Source organism: Salvelinus alpinus, chromosome 27 (assembly GCF_045679555.1).
Source record: "Salvelinus alpinus chromosome 27, SLU_Salpinus.1, whole genome shotgun sequence".
NCBI classification, from domain to species: Eukaryota; Metazoa; Chordata; class Actinopteri; order Salmoniformes; family Salmonidae; genus Salvelinus; species Salvelinus alpinus.
The window spans coordinates 23,671,548-23,688,220 of NC_092112.1; the positions used below are offsets into that span (position 1 = coordinate 23,671,548).

Here is a 16,673-nt window from a genome sequence, read left to right on the forward strand (position 1 = left end):
CTGAGGGACATATGCCTTACACAAGTCTATCCACAGGCATGTGCCTCCGATTTGCCATGGAAACAATCAAGAGCTCAAGCTGGATGAGCTATGTGCATGAAGTAGAGCCTGGGCCCAAGCACGAAAGTTAACTGTCATTTTTAGTTTTTCCAGTCCAAGGTTTCAGTGGGTTTTGTATCTTTAGCCCCTACTCTAGTAATCAAGTCAGTGGACCGCCCTTCATCTCTGTTCGAAGGCCGTCCATCTCCTTTCTCTTGTTGCTCGCCATCGCTTTTCATCAGCCATCCATCTCCTTTCTCTTGTCGCATGCCATCTCTTTTCATAGGCCGTCCATCTCCTTTCTCTTGTCGCTCACCATATTTTTGTTTACAACTCTTATATTTTTGTTAGCATTTTGGGGGTTTTGATCTCAACACACATTTCTTCATTTGCTTACAATTATTATTATTTCCGTTTACGGTTTTTATTAGTTTGAAGTCAAATCATTAAGTCCTCAAATTGACTGCATAGAATACACCTGTACACAAGAAGAGCTTCAGGCTCATTACCTGAGAGCTGACCTGATGACTCAAGGGTGCATGGGCAATGTGTTTCCAGGAGAGAAAAAAATACGTATCTTGCTAGTAGACAATCCACAGGAGCAACTGCAACATCATAGAATAATCAGGTTATGGCACACATCACATACCATTTATTGCCCATATAATTGGATATCATTCGTGTTATGTTCAACACATTCTATAATGCATGTTATTTAAACACAAGGCTCCTTAAGAGGAAGAAAACAACACCTTTTACTGAACAATACTAGATCCACCTTCTCTTGAGACACCCCCAAGTAGCTGTTGCTTAGTAATAGTGCTCGGAGCTATGATTTATAGTGAGCTTGAAAGCCCTTAGCACGCTCATTAGTCACTGCTGGCAGAATAATGAATTCCAGAGAGGAAGCCGATTTAAGAACACTATCTCTTATATTCTTCAAGCTGAAAAGAATTGCCTTGGTCCAACTCTGTTCTTTTGAATTTATCTTTATCTAAATTCACCTGGCCCAGCTACAAAGGGTTGCAGAGGCCAACGTCTCTTTGAGGCTAAATGTCCACATTTGGAAATCAACCCGTTGACCTTTCAGAGTCTGGCATCCGTTTTAGACTATAATGCCTGGGACCATGACCCAAATGTGTCTGCAGAGATGACCTTTGCTTTTGTCATTTAAGTTCGTATTAACAGAAATGAGCTGTTTACCTATTACTATCTATCCCAGTTGAATGTTAAATACATCAGGAGAATTCCACTAAAACCTGTTAGCAGATCAAACAGAACCTTGTGCATAAACACCTTCAAATAGTCCAGGCATCAGACATGACCGACTGGTAATATACCATTACCATATTCAACATTGTTTTATAAGCGGTGTGACCAATGCAACATTGAAGTGTGTAGCTAATATCAATAGCCAAGACGAAGGCGGATTTATGGAAATAAGTGTATGGTGAGATCATGCGTAAATGCACTGTGGAAACGTTTCACGTGTGTAGCCACTCGGTGAAGGGGCTGACAGGAAAGAGACACCACTGGGTGATGCAGAGATGTGCCGTGGGCCAATTATTTTCTTGAGCGGATGATCAGGGAGCCGGAAAATAATTACAAATCATTTGTAGACTGCAAATTGACCACACGCACATATAATATTTGACTAAAACATAATTTCTAACCTTGCACACATTAGTATTCAATCACGCCATGCGTGGGAATACTTACGAACAGATATCCAAAATTAAAATCTCTTGGAGCTGATTTTCTGAGGTTCTTAGTCTTTTTTTGCACAACAATGAAATTATTAAAGAATTTAAGAAGATTTGGGGGGCCAAATAAAACTGCCCGCAGGCCACCAGTTGGCAAACCCTGGTGTAATGCGTCTCTAGAGTGCATGGTACATTAAACACAAATAGGATTCAAGGCCATGTTGAGTCAATCTAAACAAATAGACTGCAGAAAGAAAAAAAAAATGTAATACAAAAATTAGTGGGTTGCTAATGAACTTTTTTATTTTCTTTGCCTTTTTTTATGGCGTGTGTGAACCATAGTATAATTGCAGAAGTACAGTATAAGTCAAAAATCTAACATGAGATATAAAGAAGTAAACCAAACCAGAAGTAAATGCCAAAGACTGTATTAACATGGTAAGAAATGTAAATGTTTTATTACATTCAAGAGAGGCCTAAGTGCAGTACACCGAAATAGCACATTTTCAGCAGATGTAGCAGCATTCTGACTGGCATAGACTAATTAATAGGCACAAAACAATCAAACAGAAATATCAATGAAAAAAATGTAATAGCCTGGCTGCCTTTCACCATCAAAACCACAGAAGCAGTTAATTTACATGCTTTGTAAACAAGTTCAACACAGCTAAAATATACTGTCCTTGTCGAAACAGCAATCCCAACTCCTCATGAATTTGACTGGTGAGAGCAAATTGGATAAATGGTCGAACAAAACCTACATGGCAGTGAAGTCCGTGTCCTCCAAGTCAGACCACAGAGCGATGGTCCCCACACACGTACACAGCGCTGGGTCGAATACGCCGCTTCGTGTGGCCGGGCAGCTGAGGGAGAAACTTGAAGTACTTGGGCATCAGGTCAAGGCATGCATCGCGGAACTTCTTGATCCGCCAGTAGTAAATGAGAGGGTTGAGGGCCGACTTGAGGTAGCACAACCAAAGGAGCCAGGTGCTGACTTCAAAGAAGTTGGCCTTGTGGTAGAAGGGGCTGCTGAAGGTGGAAACCAGGCTGTAGGCGGTGAAGGGCGCCCAGCACATGGTGAACACCGAGAAGAGGATGAGGATGGTGGTGAAGGCACGCGTCTTGAAGCTCATGTCTATGTTCATCTGGAAGGGCCTCTGCAGGCTCATGAGGCCCAGCTTGCTGGCCTGACTAAGGCAGATGCTGTCCGGATGGCTGTGGATGCGCACAGCGTTGTGCCGGATGGTGTTCAGGATCCCCATGAAAGTGTACAACATGACCATGAAGGGGATGAAGAAGGAGGCCATCATGAGGAGCAACACGTAGGCGTGGTACCCCGGCTCGCTGGTGTAGCCAAACACACACTGTGGAGCTCTAGAGGGGATCTGGAGAGAAGGGTGACCTGTGGCTAGTGGGAAAGAGAAACAGAGGGAGAGAGTCCAAGTGATGACTATGAACACTTTGGCTCTGTGGGGACTCAACCTGTCCTGTTTCTGGACTATGATCAGGAACCGATCTATGCTTATTATAAGCAGGATAGCCATGCCCTCTATGACAAAGAGCCAGAAGAACATTGCCGACACTCGGCAGAAAACATCCCCGAAAATCCAGCGTGTGGTCACCACAGTAACCAGGGCGAAGGGCATGTTGAGGACAGCCAGCATCATGTCTGCGAAGGCCAGGCTGGCCAATAGGATGTTGATGGCGGATCGCATGGCAGCACGCTGGTAGACCATCAGAACCACCACCACGTTCCCCAGGAAGGCCACCAGCAGGATGGAGACCATGGCCATGCAGAAGAAAACCTGGAGGGGCAGGCTGACGCCCTGCACACTATCCTGGGCATCAGATGTTGGCGTGACTGTGCCCAGGTCCAGAGGTGACCAGGAGATGCCATTGGAGCTGTTTTGCATGGACATGTCTTCCATGTCAGGCTGGCCCTGGAGGAGGTGGTCAGAGAGGTTCAGCAGCCTCATGACGAGGCAGCAGAGGCTGGCGTTGCTGAACTCCCCTGCCTCCACAGGGGGAACGACAGTGGAGTAAACCATTCTTCCCCAAGGGGTGCAGGCTTGGGTTTAGGCATTGTTACTGGAGCTCTTCTCTCGCCAAACATGATACCTCGGATGCATTTCTTAGTCCTGAAGAAGCCAGCATCTTAGCATGGAGGAGAGATCCTGGGGAGACAGAGAGGGAAATGGAGGCAACACAGAAACATAAATGTCTAAATAGCTTTGTCTGTTTTTCCATAATAATAATACATTTAAAATGGGTATTCTTTGTTTTAAAATGTTGCAATCCTCAAAAGACAATATTATGTATAAAATTAAATGACTTCATATACACATTGATCTGCACGTAATTCACTGTCTCCATGATTAGGCACTTTGAAAGGAGATCAACAGAGATTGAGATAACATCCTTTCCCTCCAAATCCCCTCAGTGTTACAGTGAATGAGACACCTAAAGCCTCTAATCCATTCAGTGTTGGACGGGAGGGAAGGCCCTTGTGGAGAAAAGTCAGTCAGCAAAATCCTACCCTGACACTGCACACAGCGCACAGAGAAGACAATAAAACCGCCAAAAGCTACCAACTTCATATGGCACTGGCAAGGATCTTCCCTGCACTTGCCATACTCCTCTCCATCCTCAGTAAATACTGCACTTCCCTACAAACAACATGGCCTTCCCAACACTAACATAACAGTTGTTGTTTCTCATTTTTAGGTTTCCATTTGGAGATAACTCCACTTTAACTCTGCCAATCAGCTGGTGGAACTGGTGTACAGAATGACTTTAAAGATTTAATGAGATATCTTTTGTGTAGTTATGTATCCCCTTAATGCCACAGGTAATTTATTTTCCCAGAAGAAGTGTGTTTTACAGATGTTAGAATGCCTAGCCTACATGGGGGAGAGTGGGGTAAATTGAGTGTTTTATATTCAGAATCACTCCGTCAAGGGAAATATATTATTCTTTCTAACAAAGAATATATACAGAATATACAAAGAAAAATATCTACATACACTACCGTTCAAAAGCTTGGGGTCACTGAGAAATGTTCTTGTTTTGTAAAGAAGAGCAAATTTAAAATAACATCAAATTGATCGGAAATACAGTATAGACATTGTTAATGTTGTAAATGACTATTGTAGCTGGAAACGGCAGATTTTTTGTATTTTTATGGAATATCTACATAGGCGTATAGAGGTTCATTATCAGCAACCATCACTCCTGTGTTCCAATGGCACGTTGTGTTAGCTAATCCAAGTTTATCATTTTAAAAAGCTAATTGATCATTAGAAAACCCTTTTGCAATTATGTTAGCACAGCTGAAAACTGTTGTCTTGATTAAAGAAGCAATAAAACTGGCCTTTAGACTCGTTGAGTATCTGGAGCATCAGCAAATAACTTTCTTCTGAAACTCGTCAGTCTATTCTTGTTCTGAGAAATGAAGGCTATTCCATGCGAGAAATTGCCAAGAATCTGAAGATCTCGTACAACGCTGTGTACTACTCCCTTCACAGAACAGAGCAAACTGGCTCTAACCAGAATAGAAAGAGGAGTGGGAGGCCCCGGTGCACAACTGAGCAAGAGGACAAGTACATTAGTGTCTAGTAGTCTAGAAACAGATGCCTCACGTGTCCTCAACTGGCAGCTTCATTAAATAGTACCTGCCTCAACATCAACAGTGAAGAGGCAACTCCGGGATGCTGGCCTTTCTGATCACCAACAACAATGAGACAGCCTATAGGGAGAAGGTCAGAGACCTGACCGTGTGGTGCAAGGACAACAACCTCTCCCTCAAAGTGATCATGACAAAGTAGATGATTGTGGACTACAGAAAAAGGAGGACCAAGCACGCCCCCATTCTCATCGACGGGACTGTAGTGGATCAGGTTGAGAGCTTCAAGTTCCTTGGCGTCCACATCACCAACAAACTAGCATGGTCCAAGCACACCAAGACAGTCGTGAAGAGGGCACAACAAAACCTATTCCCCCTCAGGAGACTGAAAAGATTTGGCATGGGTCCTCAGATCCTCAAAAGGTTTTACAGCTGCACCATCAAGAGCATCCTGCAGAGGGTAGTGCGTACGGCCCATTACATCACCGGGGCCAAGCTTCCTGCCATCCAGGACCTCTACCCCAGGCGGTGTCAGAGGAAGGTCCTGAAAATTGTCAAAGACTCCAGCCACCCTATTCATAGACTGTTCTCTCTGCTACCGCACGGCAAGTGGTTCCGGAGCGCCAGGTCTAGGTCCAAGAGGCTTCTAAACAGCTTCTACCCCCAAGCCATAAGACTCTCCCGCACATTGAATCTGTACCGGTACCCCCTGTATATAGCCCCGCTATTGTTATTTAACTGCTGCTCTTTAATAATTTTTTATTATTCCCCTACCTTTTTTTTAGGTATTTTCTTAAAACTGCATTGTTGGTTAAGGGCTTGTAAGTAAGCATTTCACTATAAGGTCTACCTACACCTGTTGTATTCGGCGCATGTGACAAATAAAATTTGATTTGACCTCGTATTCCTGCGATTAATGCCTTGCATTACACCTGGGAAGAAAACACTTACATCTGGTCAACTTGCCATAACCTCAACTTACCCCATGGCCATTGGCTCAACTTACCCCAAGGCAAACATTTTGACTATATTAGCCCACACAGCTACAAGGATGCACTTTAGGATCTAGGTTTAGGATCTCATATTTAAGCCTATAGAGACCCCGAATTATGTATAGAACAATATTTAAATGATCTACTTTGGTTTAAATAAAAGCATCATGAAACCTCTAACACAATAAATTCATTTGACTTGGTTAAAATCTGTTTTTTGGACCTAACTTGCTTACCACTTTTTCCATGTGGTTTATTCCTTCAGACTCCATGAAATTATGACCTCTTCCTAAATATTTGGTATACTTTCCTAGAAACATGGGTGGCACATCATACCTATTTGGTTCAACTTACCCCACTCTCCCGTACTTTATTTAGATAAGGCTAAGACTATTTGTTGGTACTTTGTCTGGCATATGGTTTATATCCAGAACTTGTATTGTAAGGGCTAAAAGGACTTCAGTCCTTGGAGTTTAGCTATTTAGATGTAAGCCCGGTTACTACACTATTATAAGCAGGCCAAACAACTAATTTACCACTGCTCTCCATCTCCAAAATGTCATAGCAATTTCATGCATTAATTAAACCGTGCCAGGGAGCGATTTCTCAAACCATGTCACTGACCAAGTCAATGTTTTTATGGGGACAACTCAAGACTGCAATAAAAAAGGCTTATCGCTTATATAAACATTGGATACTGTTATTTTAGACAGGCTGGTATCATTTAGAATGGCTCCACGGCAAACCTCAAACAGAAAATGTTGTAACCGCCAAACTATAAGCAGTTCCATCCATAGAGCTCGCCAGCTTGTAGTACTAAAGAATGGAAATGAAACCTCTGGTTCATTCAGCCATTCATATGAAGGGAGTTATTTGTGAAAGAATGGGGTTTTGGGATAAACGCCGAAAATAAGGTCTGAGGTTAACACAGATTCTGGAGATCTTTACGTGTTTAAAAACAAGAATGTATGAGATATTTCAGGTTGACGTTTATTGTCATGAGTCTTGTCCTGGAGGCAGAACTGCACGGTTTGGCCAGCTGCAAAGTCTAAATTGGCCATATTGTAAAAATGTATGAAAACAAAAATATGCTTTTGGTCTTCATTTAAGGTTAGGGTTAGGTACTAAGGTTAGCAGTGTGGTTTTGATTATATATATGCTTTAAAATTCATAAAAAGTGTCATTAGCTGATGAATATGATCTCATAGAAGAAAACATAAGATCTCCTAAGCATGTGTTTACCACAGACCATATTTTAGGCGTTTATCCAAAAACCCTAAAAAAAAAACATTAATTGTCAACGAGCCATGGCGGAGTAACACCTCGATCACACCAACAGTGTCATTGCATTTTGGTACACCAAAAGTACATTCATTTCCAATGGAACTTTGTGTTTGCCTTGCAGCATTGCATTACAGAGGCAGTTGCAGTGCGTTCGGTGTGGTGCATACGTTGGATTTATTGAACGCTCAAACTGTATGCGTAGACAGCTTGACAGAAATGGTAGCAGAATGTGAATGTTGAACTTTTGTTGCACACATCCAGATGATGCTGTGTGCCATTTTGCGCAATAACGCTGTAGGTGTGATCGAGGCATAAGCCTCTGTTAGTGCCTACAACAAGGCGCCATTACTATTTCTCTAAGTGTGATTTTCTAACATTCCTGCAGCACTTTCAAATGTGCTCTCTCTCATTTCTATTTTTAGTCATTCCATGTGGGTTGAACACACAAAGTGATACATTCAAAGTGATAAAGCGGATTCAAGGCCTATTAAATATCTTGCAGTAAAATGTAAATTGGCCTGCTTTTTTTCTACATTAACATTAATTTGTACACTGCACGGAGGACATGATTGTGTGATGGCTGTTGCTAGACTGAAACCTTGAGGCAAATTCTATCTATTTACCATTATGCATCAATAGAATTGTCAGTCACCTCACCACACCAAGGGAGAGAGTAAAATGGTTCATTGATGAAATAAACTGGCTAGCCAGAATAGAACAGGAACAAATGTATTATTAGGCGATAATACAATGACTGTTGGGTTGTGTGCTCCTCCTCTTACCTTGACAACAGGGTTAGAATACGCATGGCTATATTCTGTTTAAGACCGAAAGGATGTGTGCAAACAAACCTCAGACTGAAATCCAGGTCTGCCTCCTATCACTGACACTGATTGATCATAATGCTCTGCTCTCCTCTCACGAGGATACTATTGCAGGCAGTGTTGATAGATACAGTCGCACCAATTCTGCACTGTGTAGCAGACTTGTATTCTAATTCCCACTGGGCACAGACATCAATTCAACATCTATTCCACGTTATTTCATTGAAGTGACGTGGAAACAATGTTGTTTCTACATAATTCCTGATACAAATGATACAAATAGCGAGGGAAATGGAGGATATTGGCCATTCCGTCATTACAGAGGTTTTCAGTAATCCAAAAACAATTATTTGAGCTAAATGTCAGGGAAAATCATGGCCTACAGTATCTGTCCCCTTTTCATACAGAATGACCCAAAAGCCATTTGGCAGCTATGCACACACGGCTGACCCATAAAAGCAACCTTTTATCTTACCACTTTCAAATAGAATAAACATGAATTGGTGGTTAGGCCAGTATTCTTCCATTTTCAGATATTCAGCAGAATACAGTCATTTAAAGCATGTGATGGTAGAGCTAGAAAGAGATTAGAGTACATGTACTGTATCAGTCAAAAGTTTGGACACACCTATTCATTCAAGGGTTTTTCTTTATTTTTAATATTTTCTACATTGTAGAATAAGACTGTTTCAGGATGCAGCTGATGCAACTGTCAAAACTATGAAATAAAACATATGGAATCATGTAACCAAAAAAGTGTTATACAAATCAAAATAGATTTTAGATTTTAGATTCTTCAAAGTAGCCACTCTTTGCCTTGATGACAGCTTTGCACACTTGTGGCATTTTCTCAGCTAGCTTCATGAGGAATACTTTCCAACAGTCTTGAAGGAGTTCCCACATATGCTGAGCACTTGTTAGCTGCTTTTCCTTCACTCTGCAGTCCAACTCATCTCAAACCATCTCAATTGGGTTGAGGTCAGGTGATTGTGGAGGCCAGGTCATCTGATGCAGCACTCCATCACTCTCCTTCTTGGTCAAATAGTGCTTACGCAGTCTGGAGGTGTATTTTGGGTCATTGTCCTGTTGAAAAACAAATGATAGTCCCACTAAGCGCAAACCAGATCAGATGGCGTATCGCTGCAGAATGCTGTGGTAGCCATGCTGGTTAAGTATGCCTTGTCACCAGTGAAGCACCATCACACCTCCTCCTCCATGCTTTACACGGAGACCATCCGTTCACCTACTCTGCGTCTCACAAAGATACGGTGGTTGGAACCAAAAATGTCACATTTGGACTCATCAGACCAAAGGACATAATTCCCCTGGTCTAATGTCCATTGCTCGTGTTTCTTGGCCAAAGCAAGTCTCTTCTTCTTATTGGTGTCCTTTAGTAGTGGTTTCTTTGCAGCAATTCGACCATGAAGGCCTGATTCACGCAGTCTCCTTTGTTATTACTGTTATTTCTCTCTGCTTATTTGAGCGGTTCTTGACATAATTTGGACTTGGTCTTTTACCAAATAGGGCTATCTTTTGTATACCACCCCTAACTTGTCACAACACAACTTATTGTCTCAAATGCATTAAGGAAAGATATTCTACAAATTAACTTTTAACAAGGCACACCTGTTAATTGAAATGCATTCCAGGTGACTACCTCATGAAGCTGGTTGAGAGAATGCCAAGAGTGTGCAAAGCTGTCATCGCGGCAAAGGCTGGCTACTTTGAAGAATCTCAAATGTAAAATATATCCTGATTTGTTTAACACCTTTTTGGTTACTACATGATTCCATATGTGTTATTTCATAGTGTTGGTGTCTTCATTATTATTCTACAATGTAGAAAATAGTAAAAATAAAGAAAAATCCTGGAATGGTGTGTCCAAACCTTTGACTGGTACTGTACATATCCACAGAAACCATAGTAACTGGTAAGAAGGAACTGCCTGGTACCTTGCAAGTGAATGATAACACTGCATGTTGAGTAGTTGTGGAACCTAGCAACAGGGACCTGCTGCCAGCCACTAGGCCTACCTATCTGAATGCTTTGGATCTCTTTCAAAACGATGTTGAGCTTTTCATTAACCACTGCAAATGATCATGTTGATGTATCATATGGTCCTTAAAGCCTTAGATGATTCTAAGAGACGCAAAAGTTATGCTGCTAAATTGAAAGGGTTACCATACATTTAATGGAAATTGCGTGTGTGGAGTGTCTTTTGGAGTGTCTAAATAGGAATTTGAATTACACATTTGTTACTGAGCTGGATAATGTTGTTCAGTTATCAAATGGGGAAATAAAACATAATAAAGCCGAGTAATTCGTACAGTTGTAAAGTTACAAATAATAGTAGTCCACTTTAACATGGTAAGAGGTGTAGAAATTAGTGATTAAACGACATGACTACAGTGATCAAAATGTATAAACGTTCCTTTTGATGCATTTTCTGCAATTATAGCCTACAGTCAGCCATTATGTGCCGGCCTATTTAAAGAGTATCTCATCACAGGATATTATTGATTGTGAGGCTATATAATTTCATAGCCTATACATTCTGCGATATACAGACACTGAAACAAACCCATACAAATTCAAATTATAAGCCTATTTGGATATTTTTGATAACAGTGTTATTATTATTATGCTTGTTTGATGATAGCCTAATATTAATTTAATAAAACAGAATTGTTTTTAAATGTTTGCATTGTATTAACTGAAATCACTTTTCAGTGAGTATTTATTTCGATTATATTATCCTCGGTCTAGAAAAAGTTAAATTACCTTTTTCCTTCCAAAGTCTCAGGTTGACCAATATCGTTATTGGGTTTCAGTTAAGACAGACCCTTTCACGCTGCTTGTTTCATATAGTCTTTCTGTTGATCCATCTCGCTGTCCAGATGCTTTTTGTAATTCCTCGAAGTCAGACGTCACAACTACATATTCGAGGTGTATTCATCTCTCATTGCACGCTATTTAACAAGTCTAATCAAATAATATTGTTTACAGAGCGAGAAACGGCGAATGCCACCTAAACAATTCAACAAAAGCAGTGAAGTAAAATATAGCTCCTCTGCGTATCGTTATAGCTTTGTTTAGCAGGGAATTGATTTCGCAGCAACAACAAAAAAACTGCTGGATTGGCCTAATGGCCTACAAGACAAAATCATGACTCAAAACGGGCTTTAAACAAGTTGATTGTCTGTCATTTGATTTTCTTTCCTATAGCTCTACCCTAATCTTTCTGTTATCCTGAGAACGATCATTTTGATTTCCACTGTCAGGGTCCACCGTAGGCTCTAATATTGCGTCACTAAAATCTCTGTCGGTATCCCGGTTAACTGACAGTCCCATCATCCAGTAGTATGGACAGGATTGGGTACGGTCCTCCGTTAAGGCACACCCATTATCTCGAGCTCCAATTGAAATGGATAATGGCCATAAAGAGGCGTAAATATTTGGTTGCATGACTAGGCCTACAGGGCACGTGCGATAGGCGTTGTATTGTTACATTGTATACAATCATCATCAAACACTCTCAGAAAAACAAAATGTTACAAGATTCCATTCAGTGTATGTTTGGTCATTAGATGTTCCACTAATAATAGCTACTTACAGCTGTTTACAATTGCTTATTACACATCTCACTACCCCATTTTCAAATCAGGCGACCCCACATGGTGTCTCGACCCCTAATTTGGGAAAATCTGTGCAAGTTACACTATATTTTTTTAAGTCAGCGCTAAATGGATAATAGCAAGGTCAGTGCCTCCGTATTAGCAGTGCTCTATTCTCTGCCATCATCTCAGAAACTACACTTAGTAATGGTGAGAGGAGCGATGAGAGAACTCAGCAGTATCCAAGAAGCTGTTAAGTGTGAATAACTCAATCCAAGCATGTCATTCACACATTCAAGCTTTGGAAAGACTTATATCATAAATACAGTGCACGTAATAGATCGCATACATCCCTTCTAGTTACATCCGGTTGTAAAATGGGAACACACATTAGAACAGGAAGACTGATAACTGCTGAGGAACATTCTGGAATTTCCTTGCCATAAAAAAGGCCTACATTAAAGCAACTTTTAAAAACAATGTCCTTTATTTTGCAAAAAATGTGCATTTGCAGCAAGCTGTGAAAACTGAGACCATCAAACCAAAGTAACCTCACAAAATTGCTACTGAATCAACAAAGAACCCACTACTCATATCTCATGAATAAATAAGAGTTTATAACTTAATCACAATGTGGAGTAGGCCACAGAACATGACACTGTTAGCCATGTCAAAGTATGAACACCACAATACTTTTTTTATTACATGGGCACCCCCTTCCACAATAAATCAATTTATTTACACATTAATTACATTTCAAATGTATTAAATGTCTCTCAAACATCCCTTTAATTCACATCTTCATCAACATTAGTGACAAGTAAATAATGGCATCCTGATTATTCACTCTTTCATGAAATGGCCCAGCAATGCATTTATATATAAACTATAGAAGTTCTTGCCAGGATATCCCCACGCCGAACACAGAGATACATTCACTGGTCATTGCAAACTGCAGTCCTCACTTGATACACACTGGAGGTTTACATATCATGACACATTGGGGGCACACATGGAAGACAAAAACAAGTCAAATATATTAAATGATTTCCACTCTTGTAACAGGATTGACAAACATACAGAACATTTGTTTATATAAATGTCAAATTAAAGAGAAGAGTAGCTTGATACTTGCAGAGAGATGCACAACTGCTAAGTGACAACTTACTAGCATCTAGAACCAGTTTTGTAACTGGGATCCATTTACCACGGGGTCAGTTGTATGTGAACATGTAGCCTTATGACTCAACATACAGGGATGAAGCACTTAAATAAAAGTACTTTGTCAATAATCATTCATTAATTTGCAGGCCAAATATCATAGCTATCAGTCATAACTATATAATATAGGCCTAAATGGTTAAAGCAGGAATCCTTAATGGGGAAACAGCCACGTCCATTTGCGATATTACAACAAAGAAGTTACTGCAAACAACAAACACCGTTTTCTCCCCTCAGACATCATTGCACACGCGATAGAGGAGCACAATATGTAGATATATTTTTTTACTATGCTGATGCTCCGCAGTTTTGCAAAAACGATAACAATGATGGTGGGGTGGTCAGTGTTGCCGTTTCCCCCTTCTGCAGATTTCATCTTTAATGTGATTAGTAAATGTGTATTGAGATTGAAAGATGTCACAAATTATATGATTGTTTTATTATTACAACCTTGGTGTTTATAACACTGATTACCACCCCCACAAGGACGCCATATTTTTGGAGCAGTGGTAACATGTCTAGCTCTGGACCCTAGGGTACTGGGTTCAAATTGCAGGTTATCATTTATTGTCATGAATCTTGCCCTGGAGGCAGCTCTGCAGAGTGGTCACTAGCTGGCACAGCCAGAAAATCTGATTTAAACCTAACCTTAACCAAATATCCAATTGTCTTAATTAATATATAGCCAATTTTGACATCTTGCCTCCAAGACAAGATTCATGACAATAAACGTCAACATGCATTCAAATCATGCCTCAAAACCTCATGCTTCTCCCTCATTTCATTACAGTATGTAGAACTCCAAATATTGCAGTTTCATTTGGACGAGGACAACAAACATAAATAATTAATACACTTGGCTGTTGTGTTTAAAGACCAGGAATAATGCATCTTCGTCCTAGATATCTTTGATCTTCTTTGCATCCTCTGTCTTTGGTGGTATGATCTTAACCTCGAAGGGGATGAAATGCTCCAGAAGTGCTTTAGTATCTTTCAAGTCAAGAGAGTACTCCAGGGCGACCTTGTCCAATGTCCATGTTTGGGGAGCATTCTTATGATTGTTGAGAGCTTGGAGGGCCTCAATAATAGACAGTTTGCCTTTAGGGACATTAATGATCTCAACAATACCATAGGGGTCCCCAGGTAGGCTGAAAATTAGAGGCCTGCGCTCCTCTTTCTCCTCAGTCACCTCCTTTGGAGCCTGTTAGGATCAAACAGAGTAGGGTTATAATCAAGCACATAGATAAAGGCCTAGCTATCAAATAATCCATCACTGAAATGTAAATTGAATAGTCATTATTTAGACTCACCTCTGTAGGATCCTTTGATTCCACATAAACCGACTTCAGGAACCCCAGTAGAGGGTCGTTTCTCTTGTGGATGGCATCAGAGATCTCAGTAACTGAAGGAAACAGAATCAGCCCGAGCATGGAGGTAGAGGGTGAACCCTAGTGTTGAATGGGTAATTTGCCCACTGCCACACTAGGAATCTTTGCTGGTAACTAGGTAACGTTAAATAGCTAGCTATCTTTGTGCTTGCTACAAAATTGGAAAACTGATAGTCACCACACATTCATCCACACTTAAACCTTGGTTTCAAATTAGTTAACTAAGCTGTACGAAACACCACCCAGTACAGAGTAAGCTTTACTAGCTACCTAACGTTACTTGCGAGCCTGGCAGGCGTAACTGACTTTGATGACCCTCCGATTTGAGTTAGCTAAGTACTGTCTGTAGCTAGTCAACAGTACTTCAATGCAATGACATAAAGTCCTATGTATGTACTCACCCTGTGTACTCTGAACAGGATCAATGTGGGTCTGATGTCGAGGTGCCGCTTCAGGTTTTGCCTTCCCGATCTCACGATGTACCCGGTTTTCTAAGTTAAAATTCCTAAACAACCGTGCAACGCGTGCCCCCATGTTTGACATAATCAACTCTGGGAACGGTGAAGTTCGTCCAACAATTTTAACGGAGAGCGAGAAAGTTCTATCATGGTAGCTGGAAATTCCACAGCGAGCCCGTGTGGCCCGGAGAACATCAAGCATCTGGTTCCACCAGTCTGGGTTCCACATTCATTATTTCGCTGGGGACACACTTACCAGCAGGTGGTAGCAGATCCTTGGAGTCTATTCAGTACAGTAGCCTACAGTGTAGGTAGGCAGGCAGGCAGGCAGAGGGTGGAAACCGTATGATGCCTCTGGAAAAGGCTATAAGGACACGCAGGCGCCTGACGCCCAAACCGATATTTAATTTATAAAGCATTAGGTTAAGGTTAGGGTCAGGATTATGGGTTTGGTTAAGGTTAGGGCCGTTTTAGGTTTTTGCTAGTTGGTTTACGTGCCAGCTGTGTCCTTATAGTCTCCCAGCCTCTTTGGTGTAGGCGGGCCTATAGTTCAGTGTTGTTTGTTCTAATATTAGTGAGTGTGAGTGACACTTCTGGAGGCACTGTAGGCCTATGACCAAAGAGGACTGGTTATTGTAGTAAGGTAATGCTAGAGTCATACAGGTTTCTAGTCTTTTTACTTAGTAGAAAAACATATATTGCAGGTTTTACCTTCATAAATGCAATAAATATAACATCTGTATTTGTTAGTTTATGTATAGGTTAAGTTTGAGTGAGTCTGACTTGGGTTTGAGTTATATGGGAGCCAGGAAGGTGTTGTATATCTCTTGAATAGTTTGACCAACCAAGTCACCTTTACATATGTGAACACTACAGAGCAAATCTGGCAAGGACAAATACCACATTTCAAAATACCATAGCCTACAGTATTAGAAACACAAACATTATTTTGCTGAAATGTCATTGACTTGGGCGCCACTACTCACATTCATAGGAACTGTCAGGTGAAGTAGCATTTGAGCAACGTTGGAAATGTTTCAAAGGTCATTGTTTACCTAAAATATGATTTTGGCCTGGCTGTCACACTACCGAGGTCATGTTTCTGACAGTCTGATCACCTCTGAATGCAGGCATTGAGATTAATGATGGACTCATCGTCCTGTAACTCAAATTATTATCTAAGTAACTCAATTCAAGTTTATTACACATCATCACAACATTTGAGACAGAAGAGACACATTTGAGATCTTGCGTAAAACTCTTTATTGAAAAAATTGGTGAAAATGTGTTATTTAATGAGATGGCAAAACAATGGATTCTGATTGTTGCTTGTTGCGTGCAATCCCTGACCAAAAGCTGCTACTTGATTGTCATAAGTGCTTTCATAATCTCGGCATCCAGAGACAAATCTCTGCGCTGTCACAAAAGGCTAGGGCTTCCATTACTCATAGTTTAGTTAAATTCATTGGCAAGATACAGCACGATTAGGCAATAGTGGTATAGTGTATTGAGCACCACACTCACCTAA

General features: G+C 40.9%; 2 protein-coding genes across 2 annotated transcripts; both read right to left on the minus strand.

Moving 5' to 3' along the window:
- Window positions 1-2,172: 2,172 nt before the first annotated feature.
- Window positions 2,173-11,776, minus strand: LOC139556196 (probable G-protein coupled receptor 63). The gene is made up of 2 exons (XM_071369829.1): window positions 11,246-11,776; window positions 2,173-3,916 (listed from the first exon to the last, which is right to left on the minus strand). Exon 2 carries the CDS (start codon window positions 3,788-3,790, stop codon window positions 2,531-2,533), a length of 1,260 nt encoding a protein of 419 aa, XP_071225930.1. The 5' UTR covers window positions 3,791-3,916; window positions 11,246-11,776; the 3' UTR covers window positions 2,173-2,530.
- Window positions 11,777-12,543: 767 nt separating this feature from the next.
- On the minus strand, window positions 12,544-15,310 carry LOC139556197 (NADH dehydrogenase [ubiquinone] 1 alpha subcomplex assembly factor 4-like). Its single transcript, XM_071369830.1, has 3 exons — window positions 15,089-15,310; window positions 14,610-14,701; window positions 12,544-14,500 (listed from the first exon to the last, which is right to left on the minus strand). Exons 1-3 carry the CDS (start codon window positions 15,228-15,230, stop codon window positions 14,198-14,200), a joined length of 537 nt encoding a protein of 178 aa, XP_071225931.1. The 5' UTR covers window positions 15,231-15,310; the 3' UTR covers window positions 12,544-14,197.
- Between the last annotated feature and the right edge of the window lie 1,363 nt (window positions 15,311-16,673).

What these genes read in the sequence shown, in the direction of transcription:
- LOC139556196 (XM_071369829.1), bottom strand. Translation starts at nt 3,790, where the DNA reads ATGGTTTACTCCACTGTCGTTCCCCCTGTGGAGGCAGGGGAGTTCAGC.
- LOC139556197 (XM_071369830.1), bottom strand. Translation starts at nt 15,230, where the DNA reads ATGTCAAACATGGGGGCACGCGTTGCACGGTTGTTTAGGAATTTTAAC. An exon ending in TCCTGTTCAGAGTACACAGG is followed by an intron (nt 14,702 to 15,088) that starts GTGAGTACATAC and finishes TGTTTCCTTCAG; the next exon opens with TTACTGAGATCTCTGATGCC. An exon ending in AATCAAAGGATCCTACAGAG is followed by an intron (nt 14,501 to 14,609) that starts GTGAGTCTAAAT and finishes TGATCCTAACAG; the next exon opens with GCTCCAAAGGAGGTGACTGA.